General features: G+C 54.4%; 1 protein-coding gene across 2 annotated transcripts; it reads right to left on the bottom strand.

Annotated features, from left to right (window-relative positions):
- Window positions 1–1,056: 1,056 nt before the first annotated feature.
- On the bottom strand, window positions 1,057–18,326 carry GPR179 (G protein-coupled receptor 179). 2 transcript variants are annotated; one of them, XM_025995806.2, is made up of 11 exons: window positions 17,127–18,326; window positions 15,736–15,844; window positions 13,606–13,693; window positions 12,980–13,215; window positions 11,886–11,954; window positions 11,396–11,505; window positions 10,839–11,074; window positions 10,509–10,647; window positions 9,738–9,843; window positions 9,021–9,167; window positions 1,057–7,764 (listed from the first exon to the last, which is right to left on the bottom strand). In XM_025995806.2, the coding sequence occupies exons 1-11, from the start codon at window positions 17,918–17,920 to the stop codon at window positions 2,662–2,664; spliced, it is 7,137 nt and encodes a 2,378-aa protein (XP_025851591.2). In that variant the 5' UTR covers window positions 17,921–18,326; the 3' UTR covers window positions 1,057–2,661. The 2 variants fall into 2 exon arrangements, with proteins under 2 accessions (XP_025851591.2, XP_072603487.1); XM_072747386.1 differs by lacking the exon at window positions 15,736–15,844 and having other exon boundaries at window positions 17,127–17,602.
- Between the last annotated feature and the right edge of the window lie 1,210 nt (window positions 18,327–19,536).

Below are 19,536 nucleotides of genomic sequence, written 5' to 3'. Positions count from 1 at the left end.
CTCGCTCACTTGCTCTCTCTCAGATAAGTTAATTAAAAAAAAAGAAAAGAAGAACCACCTAACTCCTCAGTCTCTCTAAAACTACCATCTCAGCAAAGCAACAAATCAGTCCTCACTGGGGAAAACGAATGTTTTTACAACAGCTGCTAAATGCAGACTATGGGAACAAGATGTGTCTTCCTAGGGAAGATGGAGCACTGGTGGGTTAATCCAGAGCAGCCACTCTTTATCATACTACTTACATCTCAACCCTTTTGGCTTAAAATGTACATCAGTTTGCAGCATTTCTGCCGAAGTGAGGTTCGGCCACATCCTATTTGCCTGAGCCCTGGATTAAGGCAAAATGAGAAGGCAAGTGCTTTCAGCAGGATCCACAGCTGGGGAGTATGGAGTAAGGGGAAGTAATCCAGGGAGGGGAGGGAAGCAGAGAATGAAAAGAGCACCCTCACTGGGCACATGACCGATTGATTTCCCTGAATATGTAAAAACAGTACTTCAAATAAGCTGTTTCATCACACTCCCCTAGATCTGTCTCCAGATAATCCTGAATAGCTGCTAAGCAGTAGCTGCCACTGGGGAGCCAGAGGATAAATGCAATTTTCATTTCCCCTTGGGATCAAATCCAGCTGAGCAAATGGCCCAGATATAAAGGATTGGCTTGAAGGGCCAGGCAGAGACCATCTGCAGTGCCAGCCACGGAGCTGGGGACTGGGTGAGAATTAGAACACCCCAAAGTCCTGAAGGCCATACTGTAGTTACCTCAGGCTTATGCTTGTTTCCTTACCCATCTACTGTTCCCATTTAAAAACATTGGAAAAAGGGCAGCCTGGGTGGCTCAGCGATTTAGCGCTTGCCTTTGGCCCAGGGTATGATCCTGGAGACCCGAAATCGAGTCACACGTCAGCCTCCCTGCATGGTGCCTGCTTCTCCCTCTGCCTGTGTCTCTGCCTCTGTCTCTTATGAATGAATAAATAAATATAAATAAATACATAAATAAATAAAAACATTGGAAAAAGAAGATCATTATAATGAATAAGCTAGAACTAACTGCAGTGGTCAAGGAAAAGCACTCTTTATTTTTTTTCCCCATGGTTTATTTCACAACAGGGGTTATAGGAACAACTTTTCTGTTCCGAGCTAGACTCAACCCAATGGAATTGTTCTGATGTGTGCTTAGCAAAATTCTCAGCGGTGAGGTTAACTAGCCAGAGCCCAGAGCAACAGTACACTTTAATTACTGCTCTGAAATCCCGGGGCAAGGGACCAGGTAGGTGGGAGGGGCTAGATATGAGAACAAGGGCATCTGGTTCCAGAACGGCTGGGGTTTTTCCATTCCTTGTTTTTTGGAAATGGAGCATTTTGCTACTTTTCTGGCAGTCCTGAAGCTGCCCAGAGTATTTATGTGCAGACTCATTTTTTTCCCATTGGGTATTTGGTCTCCTTGTTTTGTCTTTTTCTTCCATGTGAATGGCATCAGGATCTGGGCAGTTAGAGGGTGGGCTGACTGCCATCCTCAGGGCCCCTGCCAAGCTCTGCCATGTTTAGTCTGCCTGTTTCCCCCTCCCACCTCACGTCTGCCAATGCCAGGACTTCATTGACCAGTGCTTTTCGCCTTCCTCAGCTCCCTCTGATAGCATCTTCATTCCAGCACTGTTCCTTAGGACCACTTAAGCAAGGTAGCCTAAACTGACTGGAGAGGATAGAACCTAGCCCACTAAGAAGGCTCTGTGTTTCCGTGATGCCCATCCCTCTGCCCTCAGACCTTGGCAGGAGAATGAGCCAGTGAGGTGAACTCCAGATGGAAAAGATGGGGCAGAAGTAGGGAGGAGCCAGCCATCTGAAAAAGCTAGCAAGGGGCACACTCCTTAGACTGGAGAGGGTGTCTAGAAGGGAGGGCTTCCGCTTGGCCAGTGTGAGGGGGACTAGGAGCCGCTGCCTCTCCTCCTTGTGCTCTCTGTCTCTGGTGTTGCTTTGGGCCGGACATTGATTAGGAAGTTAGGGTGCTTGATCGGCTCTCCATCAGCAGCCAAGCAGGGCAGGTATGTGGATCAATACGGCAGGAATCCGGAGTCCAGGCAGGATCCAGAGTCCAAACAGCAAGGTCATTAAGGCATTTCAGGCCCCTCCTGAGCCATTTAAGTTTTCCCCTGACTTATCTTTGAACTTGAATTAAGCAGCTTCTCAAGCTGCCCATGGTGACTTTGATGGCCCTCTTCAGTCTCTAATGTTGCCAGTACCTCAATGGGTTAATTTCTTCTCAAGAAGTGGTCAGAAAAGGGGGTCTCCTTATGAGAAAACGTGGGCTGGGCCTGCTGACTTCTTTCATCCTTAACATTTGCTTTACAAGTGGGTATACAGACACAGCTTGTGTCGAGTCCTCTAACTGGATGGGAGGATTAGTTAGAAGCAGAGGGTCTGGCCTTTGCTCGCTGGAGCAGGAACCAGAGTGGGAAGTAAAGAGAGGGTGAGACTTTGTGTGGGGGTCCAAGCCACTCCTGTCTTGTACAGTCTGTTTTCGGAATGAGTCGACTTCTGGCCTTGTTGGAAAGGGGAAGTGGCCACGTGTCTCCGCCTGAGCTCTTTGGGAACGTGTAGGACTTGGAAGAGACCTTGGCTCCTGAAAACCAGCCACTTGACATTTGACCTCACCTGAGGGATTTGTTACTCGCAGTCCCAAGGATAGACAGTTGGAGGGGAGAGTTGCTCATGTAGAGCTGTAGAAGCCACTTGTCCTTGGTCTTCAGTTAAGAGGGAGGGTTCCTGAGCTTCAGCTTCTTGGAGACTCAGTTCTGGGGCTGAGCCAGTCCTCGGCCCATGTCCTGAAGTTCCTTGGAGCTCTCTGGCACCTTCCGGAGTAAAAGTGGTGGGTACTTTGCTCACCTCAGGGCGGGGGCTTTTGCTTTCTGGAAGTAAGCCGCCTGCAGGTCTGTGGACTAAAAGGCATGGTGGGTTCTCAGGGGCCGTAGGGAAAAATATTTCTGTCCCAGTTGCTGGTAAAGCCAAAAGGCCAAATTCCTCAGAGGGGGCTCCAGGTCCCTCCCAATCACAAATGTCTGCCATCGTGCCCCTTATCTTATTTCCTTCTGGATCTGTGACTTCCCATTGACACAGCTCTGCCATCCTGCTCACCATACCGCTTGCTCCATGGGGACTGCCTTTGGGTGGGCAAGCATTTGGAGCATCTGGCTGGGGGACAGGTGCCCCTGAACTTGCATCTTCCCAGGGGCAGACTGTCTCCTGCTCTCTGCTGACTTCTGCTGCTTTGAGGAAGTGTTCTTCAGTCCCTTCAGGTGCCATCTTTTGAAGGATTTCTCCCTGTCCTGGGGATTTACTGTCCACCTCTTGCTCAAGTCTCCCTTTCTCTGTGGCTTCTTCATTCACCTCCCAAGGGCAGATTTCCACTGCTTTAGCCGGAGCCTCTTCTGCTTCCCACGGACACACTTCTGCCACCTTGGCCCCCACACTGCCTGCCACCTCAGAACTGCCTTTGCTTCTGTCAGCAGCTCGTGGGGCTGGCTGTAGAGATGGAGCCCCACAATCTTGCCTCTCCCAGGGACACACTGCCTCCTTTCTCCCATCAGCCCTCTCTGGCTTTTCTTGAGCTGCCACAGCTTTGGGCTCTGGTCTCCCTGGGGCTTTCTCTTTCTCCTCTGGAGGTTTTCCTTTTCTGTCTTGGCTTGCCATTACTTCGTCAGGGACTCCTTCAGTTACCTCCCAGGGGCAGATCTCCGCTTTGGCGCTGCTGTCAGGTGTGGGAGCATCCCATGGGCACACCTCAGCCAGTCCCTGAGAGCCAGCTTTAGGTAGGTTATGGCACTGACTGTCTGGGGGGGAGAAAGCACTGGCTGGGGCCCCACTTTCCCATGGACAGATCGATTGTAGCTCGTGGCTTGCTTCCCTCTCATTTTCAGTAGTGAATTCTCCTGCTGTTGAAGATGAGGCATTGTCTGGGGTTTTGTGTTGTGGGAGGGAGCCCATCTTTGGGTCTTGTGTTAGGTCCCCTTTCTCTGCTGCCTTATTCCTTACCTCCAAGGAACATCCCTCTGCCACCTTGCTACTCATGCTGAGGGACGAGTCTGAGACCTCAGCACCCTGAGCAGGGGGTTCCCTCAAGTCCTCCCAAGGACAAATAGCTTCCTGCTCTTGACTCTGTTTTGTCTCCTGATTTGATATGTCTTCTCCGGAGGAGGTGAGTCTCTCCTTTTCTAGAGTTTTCTCCCCCTGCCTTGCTGAGTCACCCCCGCTCTCTTGTTCCAATCCCATCCCAGGAGCTCCTTCATTCACCTCCCAGGGACAGATCTTGGCTTTCTCACTGGTAGGTGCTTCCTCCACTTCCCAGGGACACACCTCAGCTGCCCTGCAGCCCACCCGGTCCAGCTCCTGGAATCCAGCTTTTGGTCTGTCAGTGCCCAGAGTGTCAGAATGCCAAGAGGAGCTGCCTGGATCCAAGCTTTCCCAGGGACAGGCCACCTCTCGCTCCCAGGCTGGCCTCTCTGGCATCTTCAAAGCAGTAACAGCTGTCTCACTGGGTCCGGGACCCACAGAAGCCTTTCCTGTGTCATTTGGAAATTTCCTAGTGGCCTCAACTCCCAAAGCCCTTCCCTGCCTTGCTCCAGCACTCACCTCCCAGGGACAGACCTCAGCCTTCTCGGCAGGCACAGTGTCCTCTGTATCCCATGGACAGACCTCAGCAGTTTTGCTTCCCACCTTGCCTGATGTGTGAAAACTGGCTTTGGGTCCATCTGTGTCTTGAGGGCCCGGCTGTGAGGAGAAGCTGCCAGGGTCCACGTTCTCCCAAGGACAGACTGCTTCCTGCTTTGGGATCTGTTCCTTGGGCTTTTCCCAAGGTGTGCCATCTCTCATCCCTGATGTTCCAGGTGCTTTCTCCACATCCTTTTGAGATTCTCCTGCTTTTGTTGTCTGGCCCGTTGTCCAGTCTTCTCTTATTCTTTCATTTACCTCCCAGGGACAGAGTTCTGCCCTGGCAGGTGTTAATTCCTTTAGCTCTGGCCTGGAATCTCCCTGGGGACCTACCTGCGTTGCTCTTCCTCCATTGCTAAGGAGTTGGCCACCAACTTTGGCTGAGGAATTATCTAGATGTGGGCTGGAGGGCCCAAGGGCTCTACTCTCTGGGGGACACACTGACTCCTGCTGTTGATGACTTTTCTCCACTGCCTTCCCAGTTTGTTCTCCCATCTCTCCAAAGAGCCCTTTTCTGGAGGCCTTCCCCTTTTCCTGGAGAAATTCTCCACTTGTTTCCTGACTTAGCATTTCCTTTCCTGCTACCTCATCACCCAGCTCCCAGGGACAGATCTCTGCTTTCCTGATAGGAGCATCTCCTGACTCCCATGGACACACCTCTGAGATGCTACTGCCCAAGCTCCCGGAGCACCCTGCGGTTCCCAGGACTGGGGTAGAGACTGCTGAGGGACCCCGGAAATCTGTCCTCTCGCATGGACAAAAAGACTCCAAGTCTCCACTCAGTTTCTGTTCTTTCCAGAAAATAGCTTTCTTGGAGGTTTCCTGCTTTTCCTGGGGAAGCTTCTTCACTCCCTCCTGGAATGGTTTCCCATTCTTTCCTTCACATGCTTCCCAGGGGCAGAGCTCTGCAATGTCAGGTGGACGAACTTCAGGGCCAATGGCTTCCTGCTGATGCTTCTCCATCCCTCTAGCTTCTGTTCTGCCCACTGCCTCAGACTTGCCCTTGGCTCTATCAGAGTCCTGAGAGGCTGACCGAGGGGACTGACTCCCAGGATCGGTACCCTCCCAGGGACATATGGCCTCCTGCCCTCTGACCAGCCTCTCTGGCTTTTTCCGAGCAACAACCACATTTTGGGGCTCTGGCTTTCCTGAGGCTTTCCCTCTCTCTTGAGTGTCATCTAGATATTGTCGTAATGCCCCCTTCTCAGGGGCTCCCTCGCTCACCTCCCAGGGGCAGATCTGGGCCTTGTTGCTACTGTCAGGCTGCCACACTTCTGACTCTGTGACTTCCCAGGGGCGTACCTCTGTCACCCTGCGGTCAGCATTGCCTAGGGACTGAAAGCCAGCTCTGGGCAGTTCCCGCCCCCCCACAGGGGCTTCTTTTGCTCGCTCAGTGCTTTTGTCCCCAACCGTGCCCTGCCTGGCTTGTGTCAGTGTAGCAGACCTGGCTTTACCCCCTCTCTCTACTTTCCCCTCCCCTGGACCCTGGGATGGCCTCCTACCTCTGTCAGCTTGTTCCCTGCTGCCCTCCTGGTGACAGACTTGAAGCATTCTGCTGGTGTGAGCGTTCTGTTGGTTCTGGAGGGACTCCTCATCCTCGCAGGGTGCAAGGGCAGCCTGCTTACTCACCGCCTTGGGCCGGCCTAGCCTGGGAGACCTGGGGCACGCCCCCACACCCTCTCCTGAAGCTCTTCCCTTCTCAGTCTCGGGACTCTCTTCCCCGCTCTCCTTCTCTTTGTGAGTGCTCCGAGAACGGGTCAGCGCTTTGATAGCCAAGCCTAGGCTGTGCATGGAGCCCTGCTGAACAGGGGTCTTGAGGCTGTGGGATTTAGAGAAGACCTTGGGCTTGTCCTCGTCCCCCTCATCAACTCCCCCTTGGACGCGTCCATCCTCTGTGTCCACCCCATTCTCTCCAGTGCCCCTTCTCTCGACTGCAACAGAGAGGGCTCTCCAGAGCTTGGCCCGAGCTGGGGCAGGGGACAGGCTGCTTCGCTCTGGGCCTGAGGGAACTTCCTGAGCCACATTTCCTTTCTTGACTGGCAGTTCTGCATTCTCCCAGGGGCAGATGAAGGTGAGTAAGCTGGGGCTTTGGGGGGGGACCGGGACTGGTGCCAGGGCAGGGACGGGGACCGAGGTCAGGACTGGGACCGGGACTGGGGTCGTGGCTGGGGCTGGAGCTGGTATCAGAGTTGGAGCCAAGGTGGAGGTGGGAGATAGCATCCTTGGCTCTCCCGGGCAGGTTCCAGACAGGGCCATGATGGGTGTGGAGACCTGGTGCCGGACAGGTGGGTGAGGCAGCCTTCTGGCAGCCTCCTGAAGCCTCCCGGTGGTGTGGGAGCTGTCCACACTGCGGCTCTTGGCTGGGGAGGGTGGGGCTGACAGGGGGGCCCTTTGAGCTCGCTCCAGCCTCCTGGCCGACGGCCTCCTCCCGGGGCTCGCCAAGGCTGCCTTGGCCTTCCTTCTCTCCTCTCGCTCCTTGGCCTGCCGATAGGTCTCCTCCAGGTAGGCCTGGCTGGCCACGAGCAGGGCCTTTTCCCGGGAGCCTGCCACCACGCTCAGCGACTTCTGCAGCGACGCGGGCCGGGCCCTGGGGAGCCTCTCGCCCACCGTCAGGTTGTGGGCACTGGCTGACCTGAAGCCCAGGGCAGGGGGCCCCTCCACTGACTCCCGACTCTCCCTGCTTTCCCTTGAGGCCTTCTTGGCCAGCTTCCTCCGCAGCAGCGAGTCGAGGAGCGGCGGGTCCTGATCCCGGGGGTGGCCGTGGCGGTCGTGGTCGTAGGTGCTGCGGGACTTGCGCAGCGTCGGGGGCCCTTCGGACTCCTGGAGGCTGGAGCTGAGGAGCCGGCGGCGCGAGGAGCCGGGCAGGCTGCTGCGGCTGGGGGAGCCCGCATCCCGGGAGTGCTGGCGGGCCAGGGCCTCTGGGAACTCGGCCAGGTACCTCATGAAGGAGCGGCCCAGGCCCTGGCGCGAGCTGCCCCGCTTTTTAGGCAGGTGCGGGTTGTTCGCGGCCATCTCCTTGGTCTTGTGGACTTCCAGCTGGGCGTAGAGCTTCTTTAGCTCGTCCTGTGGGGGCGGCGTGAGGAGAGCAGATCCCACTGTCATGGACAGCGAACCTCTCCGGCTTCTGGCTGCCCTGCCTCTGCCCCCAGCCATTATTTGCACCATTTTCTCTGGAGCATCTCTTTCTCACCAAGTTGATTCCCTTCCCTGCTTTGAAAATTCTCAGAACCCACCCCGTCCACCCTGAGTCACGTCCACTCAGCTCTGGGTGCAGGTGCACTCTTTCCCCTGGGGCGCTGTGGTCTGGTGAGGGGCCAGGAAGCCTGGGTTCGAGGCTGCTGGCCCAGCCTGTGCCTGAAGGCTATTTTCTAGAGCGCTGGGAGCCTCTGCTTCTATGAAGTAACAAGAGCCCGCTGCCTGCTGTTAGCTTCCTTAGGAGGATCCCGTGAGATTGATGGTGTGAAAAGTGCCATATTCAGGTGCAAGTGAGGGAATGGGGCATTGAGAGTCTCATACTTTGGATCTCTCCCCAGAGCCAGCATCGGGAGAGAGCCTGGGTGCTGCTCCACAAAGTGGAGGTTCCAGGGTGGCATTGCCATGGCTCTGCCCTGCTCGGCTGGGGCCTCAGTGTAAGCCTGTTCCCAGGGGGGCAGAGTCCAGACAGTGAGGAGGACACGGGGTTGGGGCAGGGAAGGACAGGCAGAGGCGGTCGGGACAAGGAGGGGAATTAGGAGAGGAAAACAAGTCAGGTATACAGGTGGCCCCCGTGGAGATGAAGGGAACAGACAAAGTGGCTTCCCAAGGTTTTTCCCACACCTTAGGTCTTATGAAACAACAGGCTTAGACCACCAGGTTTCCTTATTTTCTACCCACTGAGCCTGTCATTTGGGTGATGTGACACCCTAAGCAGAAAAAGAAGAGCAAAGATGTTCTCCTGATGTAAGACTCTAAGACTGCCAGGTCCAGGGAATGGGTATCCCGCTGTGGAAATCTCTGGTAGTCCCATAGCTGGCCCAAGTGTGCTGGGCACTGTAGGGCTTCTTAGTCTGCCCCTCACAATGCCCCTGCTGAGTGGGAGTGAGCTCTTACTTGTCAAGTGGCCTGGACCTCAGGGATTTGGTTCTAGGCCTCTGGGTGGTGTATGACCTCCTCTGAACAGGGTCAGGGGAAGCAGCCTAAGCCAATAATGGAGAATGGAGGGAGGGCAGGTCTTAGAGGGAAAGCTAGGGGCCAGAGAGGGGACCTGCAGTGGTACACAGCCCAGGTGGCAGGACAGGAGTGATTTTGCATCTGAAGGAGGCACAGAGGACAGCACATACCCGAATGTCTCCAGGGTCCAGGCTGCGCTCACTCCAGGCTGAGGCAATGCTGCTGTCCAGGTAGGAGCCTGAGCGCTGCAGGTCCAGCTCGTCCTCATACACCTCATCCACCATCTCCTCTCGGGGAGGAGCCCCCGGCCTCTGGAACTGACCAAGGTGGGTGTGACAGGGGGCAGGGGCGGGGGTAAGAGTCAACTTGGCTCCCTCTTTACTCCGCTTCCCACCTACCCCATGGAATCCAACTTTGTGCATCTTCACCCCCCTCTCTAATTTGTAATCCCGATGGCATGAAGAGTTTTGCTCCCTGTTATTCTCCTTGGTTTTCTTTAGCTCAGAGACTGGGGAGGGGGGTGTCCTACATAGCTGCCCGCACAATTCCTAGCTGTGTCCTTCAGCTCCTGGACCTCTCTCTCTGTAACTGCTTCCAAATTGGTTTTTCAGAGTCCATCAAACTAAACCGTTGGTTGGGTAACAAGGACCCCTCCAGCCCTAGCTCTGACTTCCTTTGCCCTGAGATGGGAGGCAGAGATACAGTAGCTTCCTCCCAACCCCCACCCCAATCCGGCTCCTCCTCCAGCCCCATGTGGCTCAGCTCACTCACCCCAGGGTGACATCCTCACTCTGACCTGGAGAGGGCGCTGCAGTTGCAGCAGCTCCATGGTGCCCCTTACAAAGAGGCTGGGGTTTGGCTCACAACCAGGATGGGAAAGACCTCACCTTAGGAATGAAGATCAGAGCCAGTGTGGTGGTGACCGTGCTGTGGGTGTGGAAGAAGAAGAGGAGCAGGGTCCAGTCTGGGTGCAGGGAAGGAACCAGCACAAACCTGAGGGTGAGGGAGGGGAATGTTAGCTGTGGGGGGAGTGACCTCTTCCCCCCCCACCCCCCCCACCTGTCTTACTCGCTCATCCCCCAACCCCAGCCCTGATCTCCGTAGAGGTTCTGGGTGGGTTGTAAAGGGCACTTTTCCTTCTTCAGGCCCTCTCTAGGATGTAGATCCTACCTCAAGGCTCATGTTAACACCCACCTCCAAGAAGCCCTCCCAGACTACTCTTCTCTGGTTACCTAGAGCAGACTCATGCTCCCCAACTCTCTTATGGACTGCCCTGTGAGTTGCTTCTGCCTCCACCACAAGACCAAGTCCTTGTGAACATTTATAGCAGGTCTACTGCTGGATCAGCTGATGTGTAAGGGGAGGGAAAAGGCAGGGAGTATGGAGCACGTGTGGGAAGAAGCATGGTGGAAATGAGGGAGATGTGGCTTAAGAATAGGAGAATTGGGAGTGGGTTTCCTCTTTTGGGGTGTTGGGTGAAACGTGGGGTACAGGAAGGGTATCTGTGGGAAGAAAGAGCTACTAGTGGGGGGCTTTCCTTGCCTTGCTGAGGCGTAGCTGTGCTGCAAGGATGGCTGTGAGATGGGGTTCCCGGGCCTGAGAGAGGCAAGGGTGATGTGAGGTGGGTAGGTGTCGCGGGCAGGAGGGCCTGTCCTCACCTGGCTGTGTGGAAAGCAGCAGAGAGCAGCAGCTCATTGTGCAGGGCGATGCCCATATAGCGCGGCTCGTGGAAGGCTGAGGGTACAGCTCGGGTGGCATAGCAGAGAAAGCTGCCCCAGCACAGGAGCAGCATCTCGACTGCAGGAAGGTAGGGGGCAGAGAGTCAGGCACCACCCCAGCAGCCATGGGGCCCCTTTCTGTGTTGGGTGTGCTGGGGAGAGCCGGGGCCAGGGATCCAGGGACAAGGCAGGAGGACCAGGTCAGGAGGACCCCTGGAGGTGCAGAGCAGAGAGGGCCAGAGTGAGGGGGACTCAGCAGAAGCAGCTCACCCACAACCATGATGTAGTCCCAGCGGTCGTGATGGCAGAGGTAGAAGTGGCGGCCCGTGGGAGTGTGGCCTCGGGCCACCAGGGGCGTGTAGATGCCTCGTTCCAGGGCCCCCACCGTCCACACCACCAGGAAGCCCAGCACTAGCATCAGGAGCAGCCCCAGCCGCTGCAGCAGCCGCCCATCGCTCAGGTGGGGGCCCCGCTGGGCCGATCGAGACAGGAACAGCTGGAGCACTCTACAAGGGTGTGGATGGTGGATAGAGGCATAGGGGGAGGACCAAGGAGAGGGGGCCAGGTCTCTGGCCTCTGCCCGTGGCTTCCTTCCCCTCCACACATGCCTGTTCTCTTGTCCTTCCCATGGTTTGCTGCCTCCCTGCCCCCCAAAATGTTACATGCTGGGGAGGGCTATAGTGATAGGGACAGGCCTGGGGCAGGGGGTGGTGGTGCACAGGGGAGTGGAGCTGGTAAGGGTCTGGCTGTGAAGAACACTGCATCCCAAATGAGCTGGGGCTGCCTGGAGTGAGCAGCATGAGAGCAAGTTCCGCCTCAGACCCTACCTATAAAGCTTGAGTATAATGGTGCCGTAGACAGTGGCAAAACCCAGCAACCGGACCCAGCGGAGAGCGATGCAGCGGAATACACTGGGCTTGAAGTACAGGATGAAGACCTGGTTGGGGGGGATGAGGACAAAAGTCACTGCTCTCCCATGTACTTCCTCTATGCACTAGGCCTAAGCTAAGAGCACCACTGATCTTCCTAATAGCCTTGCCATTGTGGCACTATCACCTCCATTCTGTAGAAGAGCAGCTGAAGTATCAGAGAGGTTGGGTAATTTGTCCTCTAAGTCATACAGTAGGCTGTAGAGCTCTTTTTAGCCTGGACTCTTTGGCTCCGGAGCTCACTAGGCTAGCCTGCCATTTGTAGATATGAGCACAGGGATTTTGAGGTCTCCAAATCTCCCAAGAAAGCAGAAAAGAGGAAGGATTCTGGGGTTTGGAGGGTACCAGGTGGGGATCAGGTAGGTTCAGATTCTGGCCATAAACTCACAGGGAAGTAGAGCAGCAGAGATCCAAAAAGGATGGCTTCCAGCAGAACAACTCCAGAGGCTCGGATCCTCTGTGAACCCGGGAAAGAGAAGCATGTGAGCAGGGCAGCCAGAGGACAGAGCCTGGACGATGGGGGAGAATCTCGGCCTTTTTTTTTTTTTTTTAAGATTTTATTTATTTATTCATGAGAGACACAGAGAGAGAGAGAGAGAGATGCAGAGACACAGGCAGAGGGAGAAGCAGGCTCCATGCAGGGAGCCTGACATGGGACTGAATCCCAGGTATCCAGGATCACACCTTGGGCTGCAGGTGGTGCTAAACCACTGCGCCGCCACCGGGCTGCCCTCAGCCTCTTTTAAAGGTCACTCAGTAGCCCTGGGCTAAGGCCTCACCCTGTAATATCAGCCATGCCCCCCACTCCCACCCCAGGCCCTTGGCTCCACTGGCACTAAGTCTGGCCAAGACCTAGGTTGCACATAGCTCCTTCCCCCAGCCCATGCCTCTCCCAGTCCCAGCCTGGGCCTTGCTGCAGACCTGGGCTCCAATCACAAGTTGCTGGAGCTAGAGGGAATCTCACGCATTCCTCCAAACTTTGGGTCAGACTGCTTATTTGTCTAGGTAACCCCTTCTCTGCCTGGTAACCGTTCAGTTGACCTTCAATTCTGGCTCAAATGTCATGCTCTCCAGAAAGGCTTTCCCAGGCCATCCCAGGCAGGACAACTAATGGGGTCCTCTCTCTGAGCTGCCACAACAACAAGCACACACTTCTATCCTCGCCTCTGTTTTGCTGTGTTGTCATTCTCTATATGCCTGCTTCCTCTGTTCAACTGGAAGCTCCATGTGGGTCTGGATCACCTCTCTCCAGTGCCTACACAGTGTTGTGAATCAAGTCCAATACCTACATTTTGCAGGTGAAGAAACAAATGAAAGGCAGTGGAGTCACTTGCCCAATGTCACATGGTGGGTTAGATTAAGAATGAAGACCAGAACCCATTTCTTCTGAGTTCTAGTCTTAGGGAGTCTCTGGTCTCGAGTTGATGCTAAGGACCCAAGATAGGGAGGACATGCTGGAGAGAGATGTGGGGCCTTCCTTGCCTTGCTCCGGCGGCAACGGTAGGAGACCAGCATGCTCAGGAAGACGGCCAGCATACAGCAGGCCTGGCAGGCTAGCAGTGCTGCCCGCAGCACCAGGGCTTCCTCCACCAGGCACGGCGTGGCATCTATGCAGCTGGTGCAGCCCTCGGCACATCGCTGGCACCGCAGCAGCCTCCCAGAGCTGCCTTGAGAGGACGCGAATTGTCCAGTCGGCTGGGCAGCACTCTCTTCTAACCCTATAAAGAACAAGATGGGTGCAAGGAGAGGGGCATGGCCGGGGCACCCCAGCCTTCTCTCCCCCTGGTCACCAGAGCCTTCTCCCTGCCCTGTTGTGGTCTGTCACCTCTGTGGTAGGGCTGGCACAGGGGAAGAATGAGGAAGTGGATGTTCCCAGGGGACGACCTGGTAACAGGAAGTGGTGATGCCAGGCTAGAGCTCACTGTAAGTTCAACTTGGATCAGATTGGCATGTTGTGGGCTCATCTTTAGAAGGCACCCTGGACTAGATCCTACCTGTGTCTCCTGCTTCTCCCAACCTTCTGCCCTTGCCCCACAAGACTCTCAGTCTTTTTTCCCCAGATGCCCCCTTCACCCAGCCCAGTCTGGCCCTCACCACAGTTAACATACCCCCAGAGTGGCTTGCCCCATAGAAGCCGGGTCGGCAGCGGCAAAGGTAGTGGCCAAGGACAAAGCCCCGACTCTCCAAGGGGACACACTGTGGGGATGACAAACATGATAGGTATTTATATGGGACTTTCCATATATAGTCCAATCACACCTATACGCCTACATCATGCTTCAAAGGGTTCCCATCAGCCTCCCTCTTTGGCTCACAGGTGGGTTTAAAAGGCCCCCACGGAGGAGCAGCTTCCCCTACCAGGGGCCATCTGGCTTTGGCACAGGACTGCTTTCCTCAGCCCTAATGCCATGCTAATGCCAGGCTGGTGGGATGCCAAGGCCAGCTCTTTATTCCACCTCCATCCATTGATGTTTGCCCAGCAGGGGATGGAGCAGACCTCTGAGCCAGGCAGGGAAAATGAGCACATGGATGAGGTCAGATCTGCTGTAGGCAGTGGCTTGAGACAGAGCAGTGGGGCAGAGGAAGGGGTCTGCCTTGCGAGATTCCATATCCAGCACCTGACTTCACCTAGAAAAGTTATAGGGTGGGTACTTCTGAAACTGTGGCTCAGCTTCCCTTCTTGCCTGGAGCACTAGAATGCGCTATGTTCCTGCCACAGTCTGCACAATCAGACCAATGCATACTGAGACAAAATGTGGCTGGGTTTAATAATGCACTGCATGATGGGAGCCCTTCTCCATCCCTGGACTTATAGTTCCGAAGACATGTGTCCCAAAGAGCGACAGATGCCCGAACCTGCCCCACCTCCCAGTAGGCTGCAGGGTTTGCTCTGGCTTCAGTTCAGCTCAGGAACAACACACAGTCAAGTGCAACTGTGGAGAGGATTAGTTCACTGGCCTCCCGGTTTCTCAGTCCTGGACTTGCAGGATTACCAGCCATTGCCTCCCATCATCCAGATTCTCCTACATCCATGGCTTTGATTCTGTTGGCATCTGGCTTGGGTTCCATCACCTTTACCAGTCCCAGAGCTCTTCAAGTTCCTTCTTTGGTTAGATTCCTCCCACAACTCAACCAACAATTGCACTTAGGAACCCAGAGCTCGGTCAACATGGACAATGTGGTCCAGGAGAAGGGAAAGGGATGATTAATAGGGGCTCAGGAAGCAGTCCTGGGAATGGATCCTAGAGCACCCAGTACCAAAAGGGAGAGCAGGCAGGGAGGCATACTGAGATTTCAAGGAATGAGGGTGGCTGTCTTCAGGAGCAGATGGGGGGTAGGCTGTAAGTGTCCTCACTTTTTCTTTTTTTTTGTATGTAGGCTCTACACCCAACATGGGGCTTGAACTCCAGCGCCCAAAGATCAAGAGTCACATGCTCTACAGGCTGAGCTAGCCAGGTGCCCCCTTATTTTTCCTTTTCGATGCTCATATTTTTAATTATTCGTTCAACTTTAGTGCCTATTATGTCTCAAGCAGGAGGATTTGGGAATTTCTCAGAAATGACCGTCAACATATCATTTCTGAATTTACTTTTTTGTATTTTTAGTTTTTATTTATTCTTTTAAAGATTTCATTTATTCATGAGAAACACAGAGAGAAAGGCAGAGACATAGGCAGAGGGAGAAGCAGGCTCCCCACAGGGAGCCTGATGCAGCACTTGATCCCAGGACCCCAGGATCACGACCTAAGCCAAAGGCAGATGAAGGCAGACACTCAACCACTGAGCCACCCAGGTGTCCCTAGTTTTTATTTTTTATTGAAGTATTTTTTGACAGTAAGTGTCCTCATTTTTAGAAAGCCTGGTTTCTCAGGGCACCTGGGAGGCTCAATGGGTTAAGCATCTGACTTCAGCTCAGGTCATGATCTCAGGGTCCTGGGATGGGCTCCCTGATAAGTGGGGAGTCTGTCCCTCTGCCCATGCCCCTCACCTCATGCTCGCTAATTTAAATAAATAAATAAATAAATAAATAAATAAATAAATAAATAAATCTTAAAAAAAATAAAAAAATAAAAAAATAAAATGCCTGGTATCTCATTTCTGCTCTCTCATCACTAGGGATGCCCCTGAAGCCCTAAGGCTTTTGTTAGTTGCTCCTGGGAGCTGGGTGGTAGCAGTGATGGGAGAGAGAAAGGGAGGCAGGACCCCAGAGCCCCACCCCACCATCCTCCTTATCCTCACCTGGGTGCTGTTGAGATCACACATGTGTGTGTTAGAGTACCAGCCTGGCCCGCTGGCACACTGATTGATGTCCACACTCTGAAGATCCACGTCCATCTGCACCTGCCCCCTAGGGCAGTGAATTGGCAGTTAGGGGTACAGTGAAGGATGCCAAGGTGGACATGTGTCCCTGGGCCCCAGACTAGGGAGCAATGCAAGCTTCACAAGCTTTAACCTAGTGATTACAGTGTGTCAGGACAGAGGGCACACCTGCTTTTCATTTCTCCAGTGCTTTTCATCCTGTTTCTGTGGGCAAGTCTTCTTCCCTGGAGGTTGTTCCCCCAAATCCCTCAGCTTTTCAACATCCTAGCATTTCCTGGTTTCTATCAATGGGTAAAGGGAGGGAGCACGTCAAGACATGTGGGGAGCTGGGGCTCTGATGATCTGTCCAAAGGAGATTTCCACACTTCTCCACTGCATGTATACACACACACACACACACACACACACACACACACACACACACAGAGCTCAGCTATTAACCACCCCCTCACTCTGGCCAAACCAGATCAGAATTGATCATAGCAAAGGAACTATGGAATGGAGCTGCCTGGCCTAAGTGCTCCCAACCCCTGCTCTGGGCTGAGTGGGTAGAGCTGGCTAGGAGCCAGGCTGCTGGCTGGCAGGAGGGAGAGCCTGCTGAGAGCAATGAATAGGGACACATAGCTGGAAAAACAATGTCGATTGTTGCACGCCTTGCAATTCTGTGCCCATTTGCTTCCTCTTTCCCACCAGGGCTCCCAATCACCTCTTTATTCAGGTTGCAGGAGGAACTCAGTTATTTGAAGGGTACCAGTCAGGACAGGCAGGACTGGAACCTACTTCATGTAAGAATATAGCCATTGGGAGTGACCCTGGGGACCTGGCCAACTCCTAAACAGAAAGGGCAATGGTTCCAAGCTTCCTCCTGAAGAACTTTTCTTCCCTTGGAGAAACCTCCTTTTGTAGCTCTAGATTGCTAGAGAGCAGCAGGTTTGACTCCTGGAGTGCCCACCTGACTCCCCCAAGACAGCTCACACATGGCCTATCACTGTCATCCACACCATACCCTCTCCTGCCTTCTATAATCTGGGGGCCAAGACCTATGCCCAGCTGTACACACGCCTATGTGTATACCTATGGATAAGTGGATTGATTCATAACACTATGTACACTCACACCTGTATGTGTTAACAGACAGTTACGGATTCCCAGAGTCAACTGCAAATATACACAGCTGAATGCAAATAGACACATCTGTGCCCCCCAGATACATATGCGTGTGCCAAATGGCCCACTCACAGCTGGCTGGACTTGAGGCCCCCACCCCCACATACCCACAAATGCGTCAAATACTGCACAAACCTACTTACCTGACCTCTGGGCTGAGGTCTGGCTTGAGTCCATAGAAGGTGGCAGAAAGTGTGATAAGCCAGCCAGGACGGAGCCGACCCTCCTGGCATTCCAGAAAGGGAGGAGATAGCTTCACATGCTGCATGTCCCCCACATAGCCATCCCCCTGTGGCCACTTGGGACTGCCGAGGCTCCCTAGGTCATTGGTCAGCACTCGCTTCTGTAGGGCAGAGGTGTCCGGGGCCCGGGTTGGGCTCTCCTTCTGTACTCTGCTCCCAGACAAGTCTTGAAGGATGGTCTCCTCCCCCATCCGGGTGGCCTGCAGGGCCAGCTGCAGGTGGCTGGCCCCTGGTGGAGGGTCAAAGGTCAGAAAAGCCCGGTATGCCCTTGGGTCCCCCTCGGCCACACTGCGGACCAGTGCCTGGTACCACTCCACATCCTCCTCCACACTGGACTCACGGATGTCGTTGGCTTGTAGCAGCATGTTGAGGAAATTAGCAGCCTGGGCGAGGGTGCCTGCTGCCCTCCATAGGAGTGGGGGGAGCCCTGGTCTGGCTCCTGCGCCGTGGGCTTCATAGCGCTCACTGCAATTAGCCCCCAACAGCTGTTGGGCATCACCAGAATAGAGAAAAGCCAGGGCTGCCTCAGCCCCCTCTGGGGGCACCCACATGGGCACAGACCCCACTCTGACTTGGGAGGACAGAGGTGGCAGAGAGCGGGAGGGCCGCGGACCCCCCAGAGCCCAGCTGCAGAGGAAACAGCAGCCCAGCAGCCCCCACACAGGGTGGGGTGAGACCACTACCCTGGTGCCCATCCTCAGGGCAGTTCTCGGGTACCTTGTGGTCCAGGCTGCCTGGGGAATCTGGTGGCTCAGGAGAGCCCAGGCAGAGGCTGGCTGGCTCCACGCCTCCTATCCTGGCTTTCTCTCTTCCTCTCTCCCCCTCTCTCTCACACTGCGCTGTCTTGCCTGTTTTTCCTGCTCTCTAACGTCATCAGCTGGCTTCTAGATGTAGGCATGAGGGCTTTGCCCCTCCTCTGTCAGTGTGACCCCCCATTGCAAACCCTCTTAATCCTGGCACCACCCCTCTTCCCTCCTCCTCTCATCCAGCATCGAGGCTCCCTCCCCCCACTCCCCATCACACATCGGGCTCCACGGAGAGAGAAATGGGAGGGGAGAGAAAGAGACCAGTCGTTCTCTCCCTCCCTCTGCCCTTTGCTCCATTAGGAGAGATGGGCAAATCCAGGATGGGGCACCATAGCAACCGCAGATGAGCTGTGCCCCTCTCTCCACCCCTCTGCTCCACTCAGCCTCCTGGCAGCAATTGCGACGGGCATGATCTAGGGCCAAGCTTCAGCTCCTGGCAATCTGCTCTGACTGCCTGTACCCCCCTGACACAGTGCTGCTGAACTGGAATTTGAGATTGGGGTGGCAAGGGTGGAGAAGAGAGCCTGATATAACCACAGTTGATCTTGGACAAACTGTGGCAGTTTATAAAGTGTTTTTCCTGTGTGTTATCTCAAGGAATCTTCCCCACAAGCACATATGTAAGGTCAATATTCTTATCCCCATTTCACAGATGCACATATGTAAGGTCAATATTCTTATCCCCATTTCACAGATGCAGACATTGAGCTCAGAGACTCACCTGAGATCACATAGTTGCTCACGTTGAGACTCAAATCTGGAGCTCTGACTCTCCACACTGGCCCCGGTCAAACTCCTATGACCCTGTTACTCAACCTCAGAGACATTAATAAAGCCTCATTAGAGAGGTGGAATCCAAGACCCAGAGAGGTAAAAGGACTTCCCCTAGGATCACACTGGCCTTCCTGACAGAGTGGGAGCCTCCACGAGGAGGCTCCCCTGGATGGGGAGCCTCTCTTCTCCAGCGCCACAGAGGTAACAACTACAGCCAATGCGTTCTCTCTCTCTCTCTCTCTCTCTCTCTCTCTCTCTGTGTGTGTGTGTGTGTGTGTGTGTGTGTGTGTGTGATGGGGACAGGGAGAAGAGAGTGAACAAAGTTTTGTTTCTGCTACTTCCACCTTCATTTTGTCATCCTAAGTCCTATCTTCCTTCATTCATGAAAACTGTGTCTAACTTCTGTATTCTTTCCGGCTTTCCCCCCCACCTTCCACATCCTTCCTTTCATTGGGCACAATAACTGGTGTGTGTGTTGGGGGGAGGTAGAGTTAACACTCCTTGGCTCCAGAAGGGTGTGGAATCTTGCAGGTAGCCATAAAACAAAGCTCCTGCCTTCCTCTCCCTCTCTCTTCTGTCACTGATGGGCAACCCGTTCAGCCCCAGATCTGGCCCCACATACACAGGTTGTCTCTTGGCTTCCTAGTCCCCTCTTGGTCTGCCCACTTCCTTAAATCTTTGATGACCCAGAGCACTGAGTGTATGCAGGAAAGGATGAATGATGGTTGCCA

Source organism: Vulpes vulpes, chromosome 2 (genome assembly GCF_048418805.1).
Source record: "Vulpes vulpes isolate BD-2025 chromosome 2, VulVul3, whole genome shotgun sequence".
Taxonomy (NCBI): Eukaryota; Metazoa; Chordata; class Mammalia; order Carnivora; family Canidae; genus Vulpes; species Vulpes vulpes.
This window is presented reverse-complemented; position numbering and strand designations above follow the sequence as displayed.